General features: G+C 59.4%; 1 protein-coding gene across 3 annotated transcripts in view; it reads right to left on the reverse strand.

Annotated features, from left to right (window-relative positions):
* COL7A1 (collagen type VII alpha 1 chain) overlaps positions 1-13,754 on the reverse strand; it is a 32,029-nt gene extending 18,275 nt beyond the window's left edge. For 2 of the 3 annotated variants that reach the window (XM_058557691.1, XM_058557682.1), the window contains exons 1-45: positions 13,609-13,754; positions 12,933-13,113; positions 11,886-12,045; positions 11,705-11,798; positions 11,452-11,613; positions 11,053-11,216; positions 10,846-10,975; positions 10,627-10,743; positions 10,174-10,521; positions 9,949-10,098; positions 9,738-9,866; positions 8,920-9,063; positions 8,706-8,831; positions 8,461-8,604; positions 7,765-7,884; positions 7,464-7,607; positions 6,988-7,113; positions 6,741-6,887; positions 6,361-6,483; positions 5,831-5,986; positions 5,468-5,602; positions 5,236-5,382; positions 4,995-5,131; positions 4,562-4,688; positions 4,330-4,476; positions 4,071-4,243; positions 3,937-3,972; positions 3,826-3,852; positions 3,688-3,732; positions 3,552-3,614; positions 3,048-3,119; positions 2,918-2,953; positions 2,728-2,763; positions 2,478-2,549; positions 2,292-2,369; positions 2,021-2,047; positions 1,885-1,938; positions 1,678-1,740; positions 1,514-1,573; positions 1,365-1,400; positions 1,120-1,164; positions 1,005-1,040; positions 603-647; positions 484-519; positions 347-379 (exon numbers count right to left, since the gene is read on the reverse strand). In XM_058557691.1, the coding sequence (XP_058413674.1) occupies positions 347-379; positions 484-519; positions 603-647; positions 1,005-1,040; positions 1,120-1,164; positions 1,365-1,400; positions 1,514-1,573; positions 1,678-1,740; positions 1,885-1,938; positions 2,021-2,047; positions 2,292-2,369; positions 2,478-2,549; positions 2,728-2,763; positions 2,918-2,953; positions 3,048-3,119; positions 3,552-3,614; positions 3,688-3,732; positions 3,826-3,852; positions 3,937-3,972; positions 4,071-4,243; positions 4,330-4,476; positions 4,562-4,688; positions 4,995-5,131; positions 5,236-5,382; positions 5,468-5,602; positions 5,831-5,986; positions 6,361-6,483; positions 6,741-6,887; positions 6,988-7,113; positions 7,464-7,607; positions 7,765-7,884; positions 8,461-8,604; positions 8,706-8,831; positions 8,920-9,063; positions 9,738-9,866; positions 9,949-10,098; positions 10,174-10,521; positions 10,627-10,743; positions 10,846-10,975; positions 11,053-11,216; positions 11,452-11,613; positions 11,705-11,798; positions 11,886-12,045; positions 12,933-13,113; positions 13,609-13,693 (4,716 nt within the window). In that variant the 5' untranslated portion in view covers positions 13,694-13,754. The remainder of the gene's footprint in view (positions 1-346; positions 380-483; positions 520-602; positions 648-1,004; positions 1,041-1,119; positions 1,165-1,364; positions 1,401-1,513; positions 1,574-1,677; positions 1,741-1,884; positions 1,939-2,020; positions 2,048-2,291; positions 2,370-2,477; positions 2,550-2,727; positions 2,764-2,917; positions 2,954-3,047; positions 3,120-3,551; positions 3,615-3,687; positions 3,733-3,825; positions 3,853-3,936; positions 3,973-4,070; positions 4,244-4,329; positions 4,477-4,561; positions 4,689-4,994; positions 5,132-5,235; positions 5,383-5,467; positions 5,603-5,830; positions 5,987-6,360; positions 6,484-6,740; positions 6,888-6,987; positions 7,114-7,463; positions 7,608-7,764; positions 7,885-8,460; positions 8,605-8,705; positions 8,832-8,919; positions 9,064-9,737; positions 9,867-9,948; positions 10,099-10,173; positions 10,522-10,626; positions 10,744-10,845; positions 10,976-11,052; positions 11,217-11,451; positions 11,614-11,704; positions 11,799-11,885; positions 12,046-12,932; positions 13,114-13,608) is intronic. The other variant, XM_058557700.1, reaches the window with a different exon arrangement.
* Positions 13,755-15,731: the final 1,977 nt, after the last annotated feature.

Consider the following 15,731-nt stretch of genomic DNA (forward strand, 5'->3'; position numbering starts at 1 on the left):
TAGGACAGACACAGTTTGGCCCTTCCTGGGGATCATACAGCCTTGGTTGGGGTTGAGGTTATATAGAACTGGAAGTCGCAGAGCTCAGTCTGCCCAGAGGTCACAGGGTCACTGCTGGAAGCAGGGCAGAGGTTACGCAGAGCTCATGACCTGTATGGTAGTGATGGGGTCACAGGATCACAGCCAGGAGTCAGGAGGTGCGTTAACCGCATAAGGAGAGTCACAGAACTCTGAGCCTACCCCGGGTCCCAAGGGTATGATGTCACAGCCTGGAACACGGGTTTACAGGTGGGTCACTGCTCAAGGGGCCACACAGTGCTCAGAGCCCCATCCTCCCTTTACTCACCCCTGCAGGGTCCCCAGGACGACCAGGCTCCCCCTGTGGAGAAAGGATAGGGACAGGGATAGGAGCCCAAGGTTCCAGTGTCCCACCTGCCAGCATCCCTGGCACCAGGGGGGACTGGCCCCAAGCCCATGACCCACCTTCTCTCCTCGGCGGCCAGTGGGTCCTGGTGGCCCCTGCATGTGGAGAAAGTGTGAGCTCAGGATGGGGAGGAACACATGAAAGCTCCCTCCTGGTGCCAGCACAGTCACAGACTCACTTCAGGACCCTCGGCTCCAGGACGTCCAGCAACTCCGGGCAGCCCCTGGGGAAGAGGAACAGAAATCCTGGTCCAGGTGGGTGGGGCAGGGGATTATGGCAAACAAGGGCTAGAGATTGGGGTGGGGGCTAGAGAGGGGTCACAGAAGATCAGGATTTAGGTCGGCAGAGGTCAAACTCGGGGATAGAAACCAGGTCAGTGGAAGTCAAGGTTCAGCAGGGTCAGAAAGCTAAAAGTGGGTCCTTGGGGTTGAGGGTTAGAGCCTGCATCAGCAGAGATCAGGAGTCATGTGAGGAGGGGTGGAGGGGCAGGGGCAGCGGAGATCAAGGGCGAGAAGTCAGAACCAAGAGGGGGCACAGAGCCCAGGTCAGCTGGCACTGGCATTGGGGTCAGTGGGCTCACCTGGGGTCCCACTGGGCCAGGGGATCCACGTTCACCCTGATGGAACAGAATGGGTCTGAGCTGAGTCTGGTCCCAGATCCTCCTAGGCCCTGAGAGCCCCCCAGGCTGCACTTACCTTCTTTCCAGTCTCACCCACAGCCCCTGTCAGTCCTCGGTCACCCTGAGGGGAAAGAGATAGGAGAGGGGCCTTGACTGTCAAACTCCAGACAAGGTGTTTCAAACTCCAACCCTCCCACCTCTGAAACCACAACCTCTGACCTGGAGGAAACCCTGATCTCCTGATCTTCCCGTCTCACATAATCTTATAGGGGTCCCAGTGTGTCACCCCTTATACCCGACCCCTCCCAAAACGGCACTTACTTTGGGGCCAACGTTTCCAGGAGGTCCCCGTAGGCCCTGGAAGGGGTTCAGAGATTTGGGTTTGGGTATAAGGAGTAGAGGGTTGATGGCTGAGGGTCAGGGCTGGAGCTATGCCCACCACACTCAGAACCCCTGGCCCCCACACTCACCCGCTCACCGGGCGTCCCAGGTTGTCCTGGGAGACCTGGGGCTCCATCTTCACAGTCACCCTGAAGGAGAAACAGATGTGTGGAAGACCCAGGGGAGGCCCTGCCCCCCAGCACCCAGAGCCCTCTGCCCCAGAACTAGGACATCAACAGGTCAGGTCTCCTACCTTTTCTCCTTTCTCTCCAGAGGGGCCAACTGGGCCTTGGGGTCCAGGGCTTCCAGGAAGACCCTAGGAGGAAGTGAGTAAAAAATGTGAGCCCCAAACTGTGAGGCCCAGCACGTACCCACTGCCCCTGTAGAGCCCTCAGCCCCTCCAGCCACATTCCTGAGCATGGTCCCCAGGGTCCCCAGCAAAGCCTCAAGGCTCCCTCACCGGCAGCCCAGGCTCCCCTGGAGCAGTGGCACCATCACCTGGTCCAGGGGGGCCCTGGGAAAGAATAGCAGGTTAGGGGATGGCTAGCAGGATCCAGACCCCAAGCCACCCCCAGTGTACCTTGCCCCTCACTTACCCGTTCCCCACGATCACCTTTGTCACCCTAAAAGACAGAACATGACCCCATGACCCTGGACCACACCTCCACTCCCCAAGATAGCAGGAAGAATGAGGGTCACGGAATCAAATTGGATTACAAAAGTCATGGAGGAACTGAGGAGTCATGGGGGGGTCAGAGGGTCACACAGGTTCAGAACGACCAATAGGGGTTGTAGGGGTTCAAATGGGGTCCCCAGGTCACTGGATCACACGGAGGTGATGAGACCTTATGATGGTCATGCTGTCACCTTCACTGCTGTTCCAGGAAGTCCTGGGGGACCACGGGGTCCTGGGTCCCCCAATGGGCCACGAGATCCAGGGGGGCCCTAATGGAGGAGACAAAGTATAAAGTACAACCCCATGGACCCCTACTCCCCCCACCCCATTGGTTCCCCCATCACACATCACTTGCCCCCACATACCCTAGAACTTACCGGAGGTCCAAGGTCCCCTTTCTGCCCAGGAAGCCCTGGGCCCTCACCTTCCCTGACTGGTCCAGGCTCTCCCTGCAGGGACAGAGAGCAGTGGGCGGGATTCAGGGTATGGGAGCCTTGAGGTGGGAGAAGCCCCTAGAGGTGCCCCAGCTAGTCCTTATCATGCCTTAAGCCCTGTATGGTGTCTGGCCTGGGGCAACCGTGCTCGTCCCTGGGACATCCTGGCTCCCTCCCTCTCCCCTTCACCTACCGGCTCCCCCTTCGGGCCTCGAGGCCCTCGTTCTCCCTAGGACAAAACATAGCAAAGGGTGATGCTTGGTCTCAGGTGCATCGCAGGGTGGGCCCCCATGGGCCAACACTGCCCCACCACCCCAGGTCCTCACCCTGCAGAAAGAACTTTGGGAAGACGCTGGGAAAGCAAAGAAGGGAGAACAACTTACCGGTTCTCCACGAGGGCCAGGCAACCCTGGGGAGCCCTGTAAATGAAGGCCAGAGTCAGACTAGTCAGACCACCCCACCACTCAAGCAAAGTGTCCCATCATATGACCTGCAAGGGCAAGGCTTGCTCACCTTTAGGCCAGGGGTTCCAGGAGTCCCAGGGCGGCCAGGGCTGCCTGGAGGCCCATCTGCCCCAGGAAAGCCCTAAGGAAGCAAAGAGGTCAGGGCAGGAAGGGACCCTCCCTCAGTGCCCCTGGTTTGTGGAGGAGCCCAGACTAGTCTTCATCTGGACTCCTTTACCCCACAGGCTGTTGTGGGTGGAGCAGTAGGGCAAAGAAGTGGCCCCTTCAAGCCAAATGGAGCCTAACCCCAGGCACAAGGGCAGTGATGAGGCGGAGGGCCTTCCCTGATTCTAGGACTTACACCTTCCACCCAGGCTCTCCGGGGGATCTCAAAACCCCACTGGCCCCTCTACTTCAGACCCTTCCCCAAAGTCTCTGGTGTGGTTTATAATGTCCACTTAGGCTTCTGGGAATACCCTGTGGTTCTAACTCCCCTTTTTCCTTCTCTCTTCTAAAAACCTTGAGGAAACATTGAGGAGTGTTTTAGGGGAACCTCAGTAGTCTCCACACTCACCCTCTCGCCCTTGGCAATGGTACTTCCAGGGAGCCCCTGGGGGCCAGGAACACCGATCCTGCCCTGAGAGGATACAGCAGGTGAGGAGGCTATACGCTAGTTAGGGCGCAGAGCACAGGTGTGGGGAGGAACTCACCGGGAGGCCGGGGGGGCCGGGAGGCCCAGCTTGTCCCTTCAGGCCCTAGGAAGGGTGATCAGTGAGCCCTGTGCTGCCAACCTCCCCCTGCCCCACTGACCCCCAACCCATTCTCTACCCCTCATCAGGGCCACTCACCATCTCTCCAGGTTCCCCCTTCTGGCCCTGGGGAAAGACATGTTGGGCAAAGGTCAGAGTGGCTAGCTCCAGGGGTGGCCCTCACCCACCCTCTTAACCCTGGACATTTACCTTTGGACAATGCACCAAGCAAGGCTCTGGCTGTGGCTGTGGACACAGGGTCTCCCTGAGTCTAGGCAGTTCCACTAAGAGCCCTCAGTTCCCCTCTTCTCCACCACCTAGCCCCCCAGAGGCCCCTTCCAAACCTGCGTGGCCAAAGCTGTCTGACACAGGGCTGTTGCTAGACTACTGACTGCCCGGTCCAAGCTTGGACCATCATCCATGGCGAAGAAAGTCTGGACAGGGTCCATGCCCGGCACCAAGCGACGCAGCTGCTCTGGGTCGGCTCCCGCCAGGCCCAGCATCATCGCTTTGAGCCCTAAGGAGGAGTCCAGCAGCCTGCATGACACCCTGCTGGGGCCAGCCCTATTCCCAGGCCCCATCCTTACCAGCCCTGCTCCTCACCAGCAGCCTGGGCCTCGCGGATAGGGTTGAAGATGTCACCTCTCAAGGGCTCATCCGCTAGCAGAACCATCACCCCTGGCACATGCTGGCGGCGTCCGGGAGCATCTGGTGCCATCAGGTGTCTGTGAGCTGTGACCACGGCTATCCCTGGGAGAAAGGACATGTCAGAATCCAGGGGCACTGAGCTCCCAATGGGGCAGCCCCAAGAGTCCACGTCCTCTGCAGTCCCTACCCAGGTTGTTCCCACTCGGGTCCATGTAGGGGATGTTGCGGATCTTCTGCAGGATGATGCCAGGGTCATGGGAGCTGTTCAGCGGGAACAGTGGGGAGGGCCGGTGACTGTAGGACAGGAGGCCAACCTGGGGTCGGGAGAACACAGAGCCTGAGAAGGATGACAGCAGAGATGGGGGACATAGAACCTGGGGGTTGACATAGAGACTGGGGTGTATGACTTAACCAGAACTATCAGGGGGTCAGCGGTGAATAGGGAGAATAGGTCAGTGGTAGAATAGGGAGCCAACCAGCAGGTGAGGCGATCTGGAGTCTGGGGAAGGGCTGGAAGAAAGCCTAGACGGATGGTGGGGAAGGGAAATGGTAGCTGGTGTGGAGCCTGGGGTGGGGAAGGGCAGGGATAGGTAGGGGTCTGGCTGCCTCTGGGGTCAAACCTGGACCGCCTGTGGCCCAAGAGGCCCAAGCGCAAACACCAGACGCTCCAGGGCTCGCTTCACAGCCTCTGCACGATGAGCATTGTCCCGAGTGGCATGCAGCAGGAACACCACATCCATCAGGCCATGGGGACACACTGCAGGAAGGGGGCTGGGTTACTAAAGCGGTCAGCCCATCTAGCTACCTTAGGTAGCTACCTTACCTAGCTACCTTAGGCCCCTCCCACTGTGCCCACTATACCTGGGTTCTGTGTGATAGAAGCCTCAGGACCCTGTATACCCTCCCGGACAGGTGTCAGGGAGAAAATGTAGGAGATGCCGGGCTCTAGTCCTGTCACCTGCTGGGAGCTCGAGATCCCCGGAAGTGTCTGTGAGGCCCCAAGCATTTCTGCAGAGGACAGAACTCAGTTAAACAAGAGGCCCTCCATGGAGCCCCAACTGCCAGCCCACCCCAACCCTCCTCTCCCCTTCACCTTGGCCAGGGCCTCTGAGTGGCCGCCAGGATAGGATGTAGCTGGACACCCCAGACACTGGGGTCCAGGCCAGAGTCACTGAGTCGACTGAGGTGGCCACCACACGCAGTTCAGTGCTTGGGACACGAGGTGACTCTGAAGGAGGAATCAAAGACCAGGGATCAGACTCTGTGCCCTGAGCACTCAGAGGGGAGACATCTAAGGAGATCCTGGGGCAGGTTCATCTCAGTGAAGAAAGTGTCACGGGAGGTCATGTTGGGATCATCTCAAGGTCAGGAGTGGTAGGGGAGCTACAGGAGGAGTCACTCAGGGTCATGGGATGCAGAAAATCAGGGTGGGTCATCAGTGGGGGGAAGAGCACACCAGTGTATGCAGTCACTTCCAGGGGGGGCCCTTCTCCAGCCGGCCCCAAGACGCTCAGCCACATGCGGTACGGGGTCGCCGGCTCCAGCCCGTCCAGCTCGTAGCTGCTGAGCTCGGGCCCCAGGACCCGAGACTGTTCCTGGCCACCTGGGACAGCTGGGAGGGTGAGGGTCAGAGGCTGGGGAGGATGCTACAGACCAGCATTAAGGGACCCACCCACCTTATTGACCCCCACGTACCTTACTGACGATGACCCCACCAGCCTCACTGATTGACCCTGGTGTTGGGTTCCACCCTCCTGATCGATCTTCCCCATTCTCACTGACTCTGCCCATTTTACTGCCCCTGCCCGACTGACCCCCATTGATCTCACTCACCAGACCCGATTGATGATCTCCCATACGGTCACTGATCCTGAAGATCCCCAATGACAGACGCTGCCCACTCTCACTGACCTCGCCCACCTCACCAACCCCGCCCACGGCCCCGCCCCCACCGGTCCCTAAGTCCCTACCAGGGGCACTTCTCACCCTCGGCTCGCCAACGCAGACGGAAGCCTTGTGCTCCGGGCACCGGCTGCCAGCGCAGGCTGAGCGAGTGCTTCCCTCTCTGCACTACACGAAGGGTCTCCAGGGCTGGCGGAGCCTCCGGAGCTTGAGAGAAAGCGCAAGAATCAGGGAGGCTCCGCCCCTACTGGTCCCTGCGCCAATCCCAGACCAACGCTGGAACACGCCCCGCCCCCAACCGGCCCCTCTGACAACCTCAGACTTCATCCCTCCTACCCCCTCATACCCCATCCCAGAGGCTGACTACCAATCCCTGGTCCCTTTTCCAATCCCGAGCACAAACCCCGCCCCTACACCATCCAGGCCACCAATCCAAGGCTCGCCCCAGCCCAAGCTCCGCCTACGCGTGGTGACGACAATGGAGACAGGTGCGCCCTCACGGTCCCCTACAAGTGCAGTCACGCGCACGGAGTAGCTGACTCCCCCTTCGAGGCCACGTATTTCTGCGGAGTCTGTGTTTCCTGGAAGCATCTGGTGTCTTGTGGGGCCACCTGGCCAGGCGAGCATAGGGCAATAGTCAGGGGTGGGGGTGGCTAACCAGAGGGGACAATCCCAGCCAGGAAGGACAAGGTCGGTGTTAGGGAATCATACCCTCGCTCCGGCCCCAGGCCAGTCTGTAGGCTGTGGCTCCAGTGACCCCCACCCAGGTGACCCGCAGAACATCACTGGAAGCATTGAGGATCTGCAGCTTCGACACACTGCCCACAGGCTCAGGGTCTGGGGACAGAGGCAGGGTAAGGGGTCTGGGGCCACTGACTGACTGGCAGAGAACAGGGTGGCAGTGCAGACATGGTCAATAGAGGGAGGTCTGAGGGTCAGTGTGAGGTTAGTGTGGACAGGTCAGTGTAGGCAACCCCTGACAGGGAGGAGGTCAGTGCCTTGGATTGGGCAGTGTAGAGCAGCCAGGGGGGTCACTGTGGGTGGACACTTAGTCAATGTGGAGTAGGTCAGTGTGGGAAGAGGAGTCATGGAGCAGTGATGGAGTGGGCAGCTGGAGCAGTCAAGAATACAGAGCAGGGTGGGATAGCCAATGGGATGTGGTTGGCAGCTGGCCAGGGTCTACTCACCAGTCCTCACAACTACAGAAGCAGGGGTCCCATCCACACCAGCCACATGGGGCAACACGTGCACTGTGTACTCAGTATCTGGCTCCAGCCCATCCAGCTGAGCCACCGTGGCCTCCCCAGAAACCAACTGGGATTTCTCTGGGCCTGAGAGCAAGGATGGAGGCAGTTCCAAGACTAGCCACATTCTGCCCTCCGATGCCCCACCTAAACCCCTAAGAAACTCCCAGCTTCCATTCCACACACACCTGCCCCCCACGACCCTCCAAAACCTCTGGTCCCTTCCAAAACCACTGGTGCCCACCGTGGCCTGAGTGCCAGGAGATCCTGTATCCTGTGGCACCAGGAACCCTGTTCCAGGCGATGGTGACAGATGAGCTGCTGGTCTGAGTCACATGGACTGTCCTCACTGGGCCCAGTGTGTCTGAGGGGAGAGGCAATGGAGAGTCTGATGAGGGAGGTATTGGCGGACCATCTAATAGGGGAAAGCTATGGGAGTCTAGCAGGAGGCAGAGATCTGATAGGGGAGGTAGTGAATAGGTCAGATAGGGGAAGGAGTGGGGTTCTGACAGAGGGGAAAGTGGGAATCTGAGGTGGCAGGTGACAGGAATCTGAGAGACAAGATAGTCTGACAGAGAAGGCAGTAGGGTTCTGATAGAGGTGTTAGGAGGCAGTGGGAGGGGGCCTGACAAAGGAGAAAGTGTAAGTTGAAGAGGAGAATCGGGTCCAGGAGAAAAGGCAGTAGGGGTCTGAGAGATGAGGTGGTGGAAATCCAAGGGCAAAGACAGTGGGGTCTTAGGAGAGAGGCATAGATACCTGAAGAAGGCGGAGGCTTAAGAGGGAGACTAAAGGGGGAAGCAGAGGCTCTGAGGGAGGAGGCAGTGGGAATCTGAAGGGGGAGACTGAAGTTTTGGGGAGAAGCAAGGGCCTGGGGTGGGAGGCATGGGGGTCAGAAGGGGCTCTGGAGGCAGAGATCCAAGGGGCTGGGTGAGGCCCTGACCAGTTCGAGCCACGATGACCACAGTGGGGCCCTCCTCTCTCCCTCGCAGTGCTGACACAGCCAGCTGGTAGGAGGTTCCAGGCCGCAGCCCCATGATATCTGTGGCAGTAGATTCTGGGGGCAATGTCTGGCTTGACTCTGGACCTAGGGTCAGAGGGAAATGTTGGCATGGCTCCTGCTTACCCCCTTAGTCCCCCAGTCCTGATCGTTCCCCTCAGCAACCCTCCCACACACCCCACACTGACCATCGTCTGCCCTCCAGCTAATCCGAAATCCACTGGCTCCAGGAACAGGTCCCCAGGCCACCCTCACCCTCGTTGCATCTGATGCCACGACCCGCAGCCCTGGGATGGCAAGTGGGGTTTCTGGCTCTGAGGGTTAAAGACAGTGGTCAGGGGTCAACACCAGGACCAGAGTGATTCAGGCAGCTGTCTCCCAGAACCCTCCTGCAGTGCTCACCCCGGTGGACAGTGAGAACGCTGGCATTACCCTCACGGGTACCCACTCGAGCAGACACCCGCACAGTGTAGCTGAGCCCAGCCCGGATGTCATCCAAGTCGAAGGCTGTCTGACTCCCGGGAAGCACCAGGGTCCGCTCAACCCCTAAGGGAAAAGGCAGGGTAGGCGGGCAGGGGTCAGTGAGAGACAGGGATGTGGGATGACGGCAGTCAGTGACGGACAGGGATACAGGATGAAAATGGTCAGTGAGGAATGGGACATGGGATGAAAAGGGTGAGAGATGAGGATATGGGAAAAAAGGAGTCAGTGATGGAAGTGACATGGGATAACAGAGGCCAGTGATGAATGGGACACAGGATGATAGGGGTCAGTGGACAGGGACATGGGATGTAGGATGACAGAAGTCAGTAGACAGTGATGTGAGTTGACATGTCATTGATAGACAGTGATGTGGGGTGACAGGGGCCAGTATTGAATGGGGACATCAGATGAGAGGTCAGCAGGGACAGTGGTTACAGCTAGGGTAATAGAAGGGCAGGTCATTGAGCCTGTGGTTGTGGATAAGAGTGAAAGCCATGAACAGAGGTGTGGGGCAGGGGGTGGAGAGAGATCCAGGTGAGGAGACAGGCTGGGGCAGGGCAGGGGGCAGATGCCCTGTGACAGATCTGGGCTTAGTGTCATCTTTGGAGGTGGATGAACAAGGAGAAAGGAGGAGGCTGTAGAGACCCAAGAGTGGAAGGAGATGGGATAAGGGTGCAATCAGACCCCGACGGCTGGAACTTTAGTGTGCGTGTGGGTGCTGGCTGTGTCCACCTCACCCTGGGTGCTGCGCACAGTGATGCGGTACTCAGTGGCACTGGGAACTGGGCTCCAGGACACTCGTACCCGCTGTCCAGGCAGCTGGGTTGCCTGTAGGTCTGTCACAGGGCCCACGGGCAGCTCTGGCCCTGTTGGAGAGCATAGCATGAGAGGCAGCCTGGGGCCCCTGTCCCTTCCCCTCTCACTTGGCCAGGCCCACAGAGCCCTCACCAGTGGGGACCACAGTGGCAGGCGTGGCCACCTCGCGGCCCTCCAGCAGAGTGTGGAGCGTGAGGCGATACTCAGTGCTGGGCTGCAGCCCATCCAACTGGTAGCGGGTCACATCAGGGGGTAGCACCACCTTCTGTGGCACCTCCAAGCCTGCAAGATGACAGTGTCAGGCCAGCTGAAGCCAAGCCCTGACCCTGCCTGCTCACCCATTCCCCCGGCACTGACCAGTCTCACGCCGCCACTCCAGCCGGTAGCCACGGGCCTCAGGGACCAAGTTCCAGGAAAGGAGGATGGATGTGGGGCCCAGGATGACCGGGCGCAGGGTCTGCTCAACAGAAGTGTCTGCCCAGGGCACATGGGACGTCAGTGGCCTCTGTGCCCTGCCTGCCTGCCCACCCAGCTTGAAAAAGCCCCCAGGCTTCTCACCAGTTCGGGCAGTCAGGGAGGTGGCAGACCCCACACTACGGCCAAGCAAGGTGCTCACGGTCACCTCATAGTCCGTGCCAGGCTCCAGGTCACGCAGCAACACTGACCCCTGCCCAGGGCCCAGCTCCTGCTGCTGTGAGGCCCCACCTACACAGGGGGCACAGAGGGGTCAGAGGGCCTTGCAGACTCAGACTCTACAATCCTGTCTGAGGTGCAGGGACCACCCCCCGCCAGCCCACACCTCTTACTCACCACTGAGGACCCGCCATGTCACACGGTAACCAGTGGCACCTGGTACACTCCGCCAGGCCACCAGAAGGCTGTGGGCTGTGGTGTTCTGGATGGTCAGCTCCGGCCCCTCCAGGGCAGCTGGGGGAAGGTCCCACCAGGGATTAGTGGAGTCAGGAGTGGGGAGGGGTTATTTGGGTGGGTGGCTAGGTGAGTGGGTCAGAGGTTAGCAGAACTGCTCACTGGTCCGAGCTGTCCCGCTCACGGCCTCCCCAATGCTGTTGGCGTAGAGGGCAACCACAGTCACTTGGTACTCAGTCAGTGGCCGGAGACCCTGCAGCTGCATGCTGGTTTCACCAGCTGGGACGCTCACCTGCCCAGGGTCAGAAGTCACTTCATTTTGCCCAGCCAAGTCCCCAGCCCTCCACCTACCACTCCTGACATCCTTACCTCCCGCCGCTCGTTTGGCAGGGGCTGTCCCAGCCCTGTCAGAGGAGTGTACTGGACCTTGTAGCCAGTCACAGGGCCACTGGCTGCCGTCCACTGTACTCGCAAGGATTGACTGCCTGGCTCAGACAGCACCAGGTCTCGTGGCCCAGAAGTCAAGTCATCAGCTGAGAAAGGGGAGAATCAGGCCACCAGGCAGGAGGATCAGGGGTCAGCACTTACGGGGCAGTGTTGGGGTCAAGGGTCAGGAACACATGGGATAGGTTCAGCACCTCCAGGGCAGGCTCAGAGGACAGCACCCCCACCTTGGTGTCAGGAGCACATGGGATAGAATCAGCACTCCCAGGTTGGGGTCGGGGTCAGAGGTCCAGGTCAGGGCATACAGTGTGGGCAGGAACTCACGGGGTAGAGTCACAGGCACACCACCAGCAGTCGTGCACACTCTCCGGGAAACGAGAGGCAGGAGTGTCCTCAAGATACTGAAGTCGTTGACGAAGAAGAAGAAATCGCTGGTCGGCTGTGAGGCCACTCGCTTCAGCTCCTCGGGGTCGGCATTCTTGATCCCTGAGGTGATGCCCAATCAGGGCTCAGCTGCCAACACACGTTGTGACTGGTCCCTGCCCCAGCTGAAGTGTCACCCCAGCTCGGTACTCACCCACAGCAAACAGCTTGACTCCCTGCCCCTTCAGCCTCTGGGCAGCTGTGTCTACCAGATCCTGGGACTTCCCATCTGTGATGAGGATGCAGACCTGGGGCAGGCGCAGGGGTCAAGTCAGGGCTGCCTCAGACACTTCACTTGGGTTCACTTTGGGAGGTATGGTAGGGTGAAAGATCACCTTGGGGACACCAGGTCGGGCCACCTGGGGCAGGAAGACATGGTCAGCCACATGGAGAATTGCAGCCCCTGTGCGCGTGTTGCCCCCCTTGTAGCTGAGCTCACGGATGGAATGGATCACGTCATCCCCTGAGCCAAGCGCATCCAGGCCAAACTCTGTCCTGTGAGGAAGGGGATTGGCAACAGGCTAGCCGCCAGGACCTTTTCTGGCACTGGCCTCCAAGAGGCTCCAGGGGTGAGGGTTGTATCAGGCCCCCTGAGGGTCCTCTTGGTTCTATGATTTCTGCCCTCCACCTCTGAAGCCCCCAGGTTAAACTCCTCAGGTGCCCTTTTATGTCCTGCCTGCGGCTGGGCCTGGGCAGGCCTGGAGCCCTTGGGGCTCCCAGCCTCGGGGGTCTGGATATCTAGTTAATTAAAAAATTGTAGGAGGGGGGCCGGCCTGGTGGTGTACTGGTTAAGTTTGTGCCCTCCGCTTCACTGGCCCGGGGTTCATAGGTTTGGATCCTGGGCGGGAACCTACACCATTCATCAAGCCATGCCATGGTGGTGACCCATATAGAAAATATAGAGGAAGATTGGCACAGATATTAGCTCAGGGCCACTCTTCCTCAAGCAAAAAAGAGGAAGATTGGCAACAGGTGTTAGCTCAGGGCCACTTTTGCTCACAAAAAAAAAAAAATGTAGGAGGAAGGGCCCAGTTGTAGGGAGGTGGATGTTGGCCAGACAAGGAGGCCCTCTGGTGAATGGAGAGGCTGAAGGACTCAGGAGGCTAGAACATGGAGAGTGAAGCAGGCACAGGGCATCTGAGCCCCCTGGGCCCCCTCCTGGGCTCTCCATTTCCAGATCAGAAAAAACAGCCCCTGTCTTGTCCTGTCTAGGAGATCCCTGCTTCTGTCTCCAGAGGAGGTCCTGGCTGGTGTGGGGGGCGGGCATCTCTGGGTTCCCTAAAGCCTAGCCTAGGGGTTTTTGGGCTCTCTGCTCCTGTGTGGCGGAGGAGTCCTGGTGGGATGGGATCTCTGGGTCCCCAGCTCTGGGGGCCACCACTCACCGTGGGTCATCGCTGTACTGCACAGCAGCAAAGCGCACACCCTGCGCACTGGCTGCCCCAGAAAAGGGCAGCACCAGCCCCTCAAGGAAACCGCGCACTTCTCGGAAGTTGCTGCGGCCGATGGAGGAGGAGCCGTCAAGTAGAAACACGATGTCAGCGGCGTAAAGGCGCGTGCAGGTCACTGGGGTGGGAGGAGTGATCACGACCTTTTTTTTTGGAGCCCACCCACCCCTCTCCCAGCACTGTGGTTCCCTGGAACTAGGGACTGGAGTAGGGGAGCAGGCCACATCTGCTTTGCAAGCCGGCACAAGCCAGCTTGGGCCTGAAAACCCTAGAGTGAGCCGCGGTGGCCCCCGGAGCAGACGCGTCCCGGGAGGATTGGTGGGGAGGAAGAGTCGCCCCCGGGAGTGTGGACCTGGGACTGAGGAGGCCAGCGCGGAGTGACATAGGGTAGGGGACCCTGCGCTCATCTGGGGAGCCAGAACTTGGGTCCGAATAGGATAGGATGCGTTTTGGGAGACAGCGCGGAAAGCGGAGGGTTTGGGGAATCGGGCGAGAGTCAGGAGGAATGCGCGTGGGGTGGTGGGGGGCGGGATCCAGGGTGAAGGCCGGGTGGAGCCGCGGGTGACAGGGTGCAGTGCCCTAGACGGGGTCCTTCCTTCCCTGCCGTGCCCACCTCTCTCCCTTTGCTGGGCTGGTACTCGGGGCACCCCTGTCAGGATCCCGGCGTAGAGCGCGGCCACCAGGAGCCGCAGCCTCATCCTGGGTGGGGGAAACGGTTAGCCAGGACATCCGCCTCTGTCCCTCAGCCCCCGCGGCCTTAGCAGGTCCGATCCCAGCGCTCCCCCACCCGCAGTCCCGATCTTGCCTGCCTGTCCGTCGGCTCCCGCCGCCAGCCGCCGCCGCAGTCCCGCAGCCGCAGCAGAGAAAAGTCCCTGATCCCGGGGGCGGAGCGGCGGGCGGGGACTCAGGCGGCCCGCCCCCACCCACCGTCCCAGAGGTCGCCGCCCCCGCCACCCCTCCCGTGGACAGATAATCTGACTCCACTTAAGTGTAAAGCCTCCCACCTCCTGTGGCTTCTAGGAATCCCCCAGAAGGTTCTCTACAGACAGATGCTGAGGCAGCCCCCTCCAAACCCTTCTAGAGTCAGATGTCTTGGCTGCTTTTGGTCAAACACAGAGTGACTAGTAAAGTGACTGCTGGAGGCTGGAATTCAGATAGGTTCCTGGGGGCCAAAGAGGCAGCAGGATGGTGGGGGGTGGGGAAGGCTGCAGCTGGAGATGACTCACCCCACACCCTATGGGGGTGCCCAGACAAGCCCTCAGGCCATGAGTCCCGCCGGCCACTCCTGTGATTCAGCCATCCCTGTCTGTTGGGTCTCCTGTGCTCCACCCAATCCCCTTGAGGGGCAGAGCAGCCCCCAGCAAATGAGGGGCTCTGGGCTCATCCCAGGGAAAGCAAGGCACGACTGGGCTGCATCCAAGTAATGACCACCCCCACTTTGGAGGGGGAAGCCAGGAGGAGAGAATCTGTGTCATGCTTATGCATACGTGTCCATCCCAGCGTCCCACATCCTCTTCCATGCCCTGAACCATTCCCAGGCAGATGCCATCCAGCTGTGCCTTTGGGGGGGCTATCCATACATGGAAGGTGGGACCACCCACAGTGACAGCTCATCTCTCAGGAATCCACCCCCTCCTGCCTACTCCCCCACTGGTGAGCCTGTCCTCTCCAGGCCAGGTCCCCATACCCACACATCCTCTTTCTGGCCCACCAGAGTCCCCTCCTTCAATCTACTCTTCTTGAAGACCCCCTTCCACCCATCATCACCACCACGCCCAGGGGTTACCCTGGGCCTCTCCCTCGTTTCCTCACTGTCCTCATGGTCCACCTGTAGCTTCCACCTTCATAACTGTCCTTGCACCACTCCTCTGCCCTTCAGCTGCCTGACTTCCCACCCATCTCCCTCAACTGGCCCTCCAGTTCAGGGACACTATCCTGAGAAGGTGAGTCTTTATATATGCATATCTGTTCATTATAGGAGGGTGACACCAAGGCAGAGAGACACTCTCAAAAAGAGCAGACTAGGGCCAGCCCGGCGGTGCAGTGATCAAGTGTGCGTGCTCCACTTCGGGGCCCCGGGGATCACTGGTTCAGACCCCGGGTGCACACCGATGCACTGCTTGTCAAGCCATGCTGTGGCGGTGTCCCACATAAAGTAGAGGAAGATGGGCACGGATGTTAGCCCAGGGCCAATCTTCCTTAGCAAAAAAGAGGAGGATTGGCATTGGATGTTAGCTCAGGGCTGATCCTCCTCACAAAAAAAAAAAAAAAATAGCAGGCCCTTGTTTATTTTTCTGCCAGTCCTGGATAATTTTGTGAAGCCCAGAAAGTACATCTATATTCACTACTGCCACTGGGCCTTTTCCAACATGCCTGGCCCCCTAGCTGCTCCTGGGAATCCACAGGCTAAGTGGGGAGAGATGGGGATGGCACTTCTGTTAAACTTGTCTCCCCTGCACTCCTCCAGGGCCTGAGGGCTCTGGTATGGCCACAGCTGGGGGCAATGAGGACCATCCATGCTGCCTGTTTCTGATTGCCCAGAAGGCTGGAGCTATAGAACAGCCCATTTTATCGCTGACCTCTCCCCCTATCATGGGATACAGTGCTGTGACTCATGGGGCCCAGAACCTTTTTCTAAGGTCACGGTCTCCTCAGCCTTGTCCCAGGAGCCCCCACCCCTTGAAGCTGTCCTACAGGGAGGGCAGCAGAGAACCAGACATGATCTCATTACAGAGG

This window comes from Diceros bicornis, chromosome 2, assembly GCF_020826845.1.
Source record: "Diceros bicornis minor isolate mBicDic1 chromosome 2, mDicBic1.mat.cur, whole genome shotgun sequence".
NCBI lineage: Eukaryota > Metazoa > Chordata > Mammalia > Perissodactyla > Rhinocerotidae > Diceros > Diceros bicornis.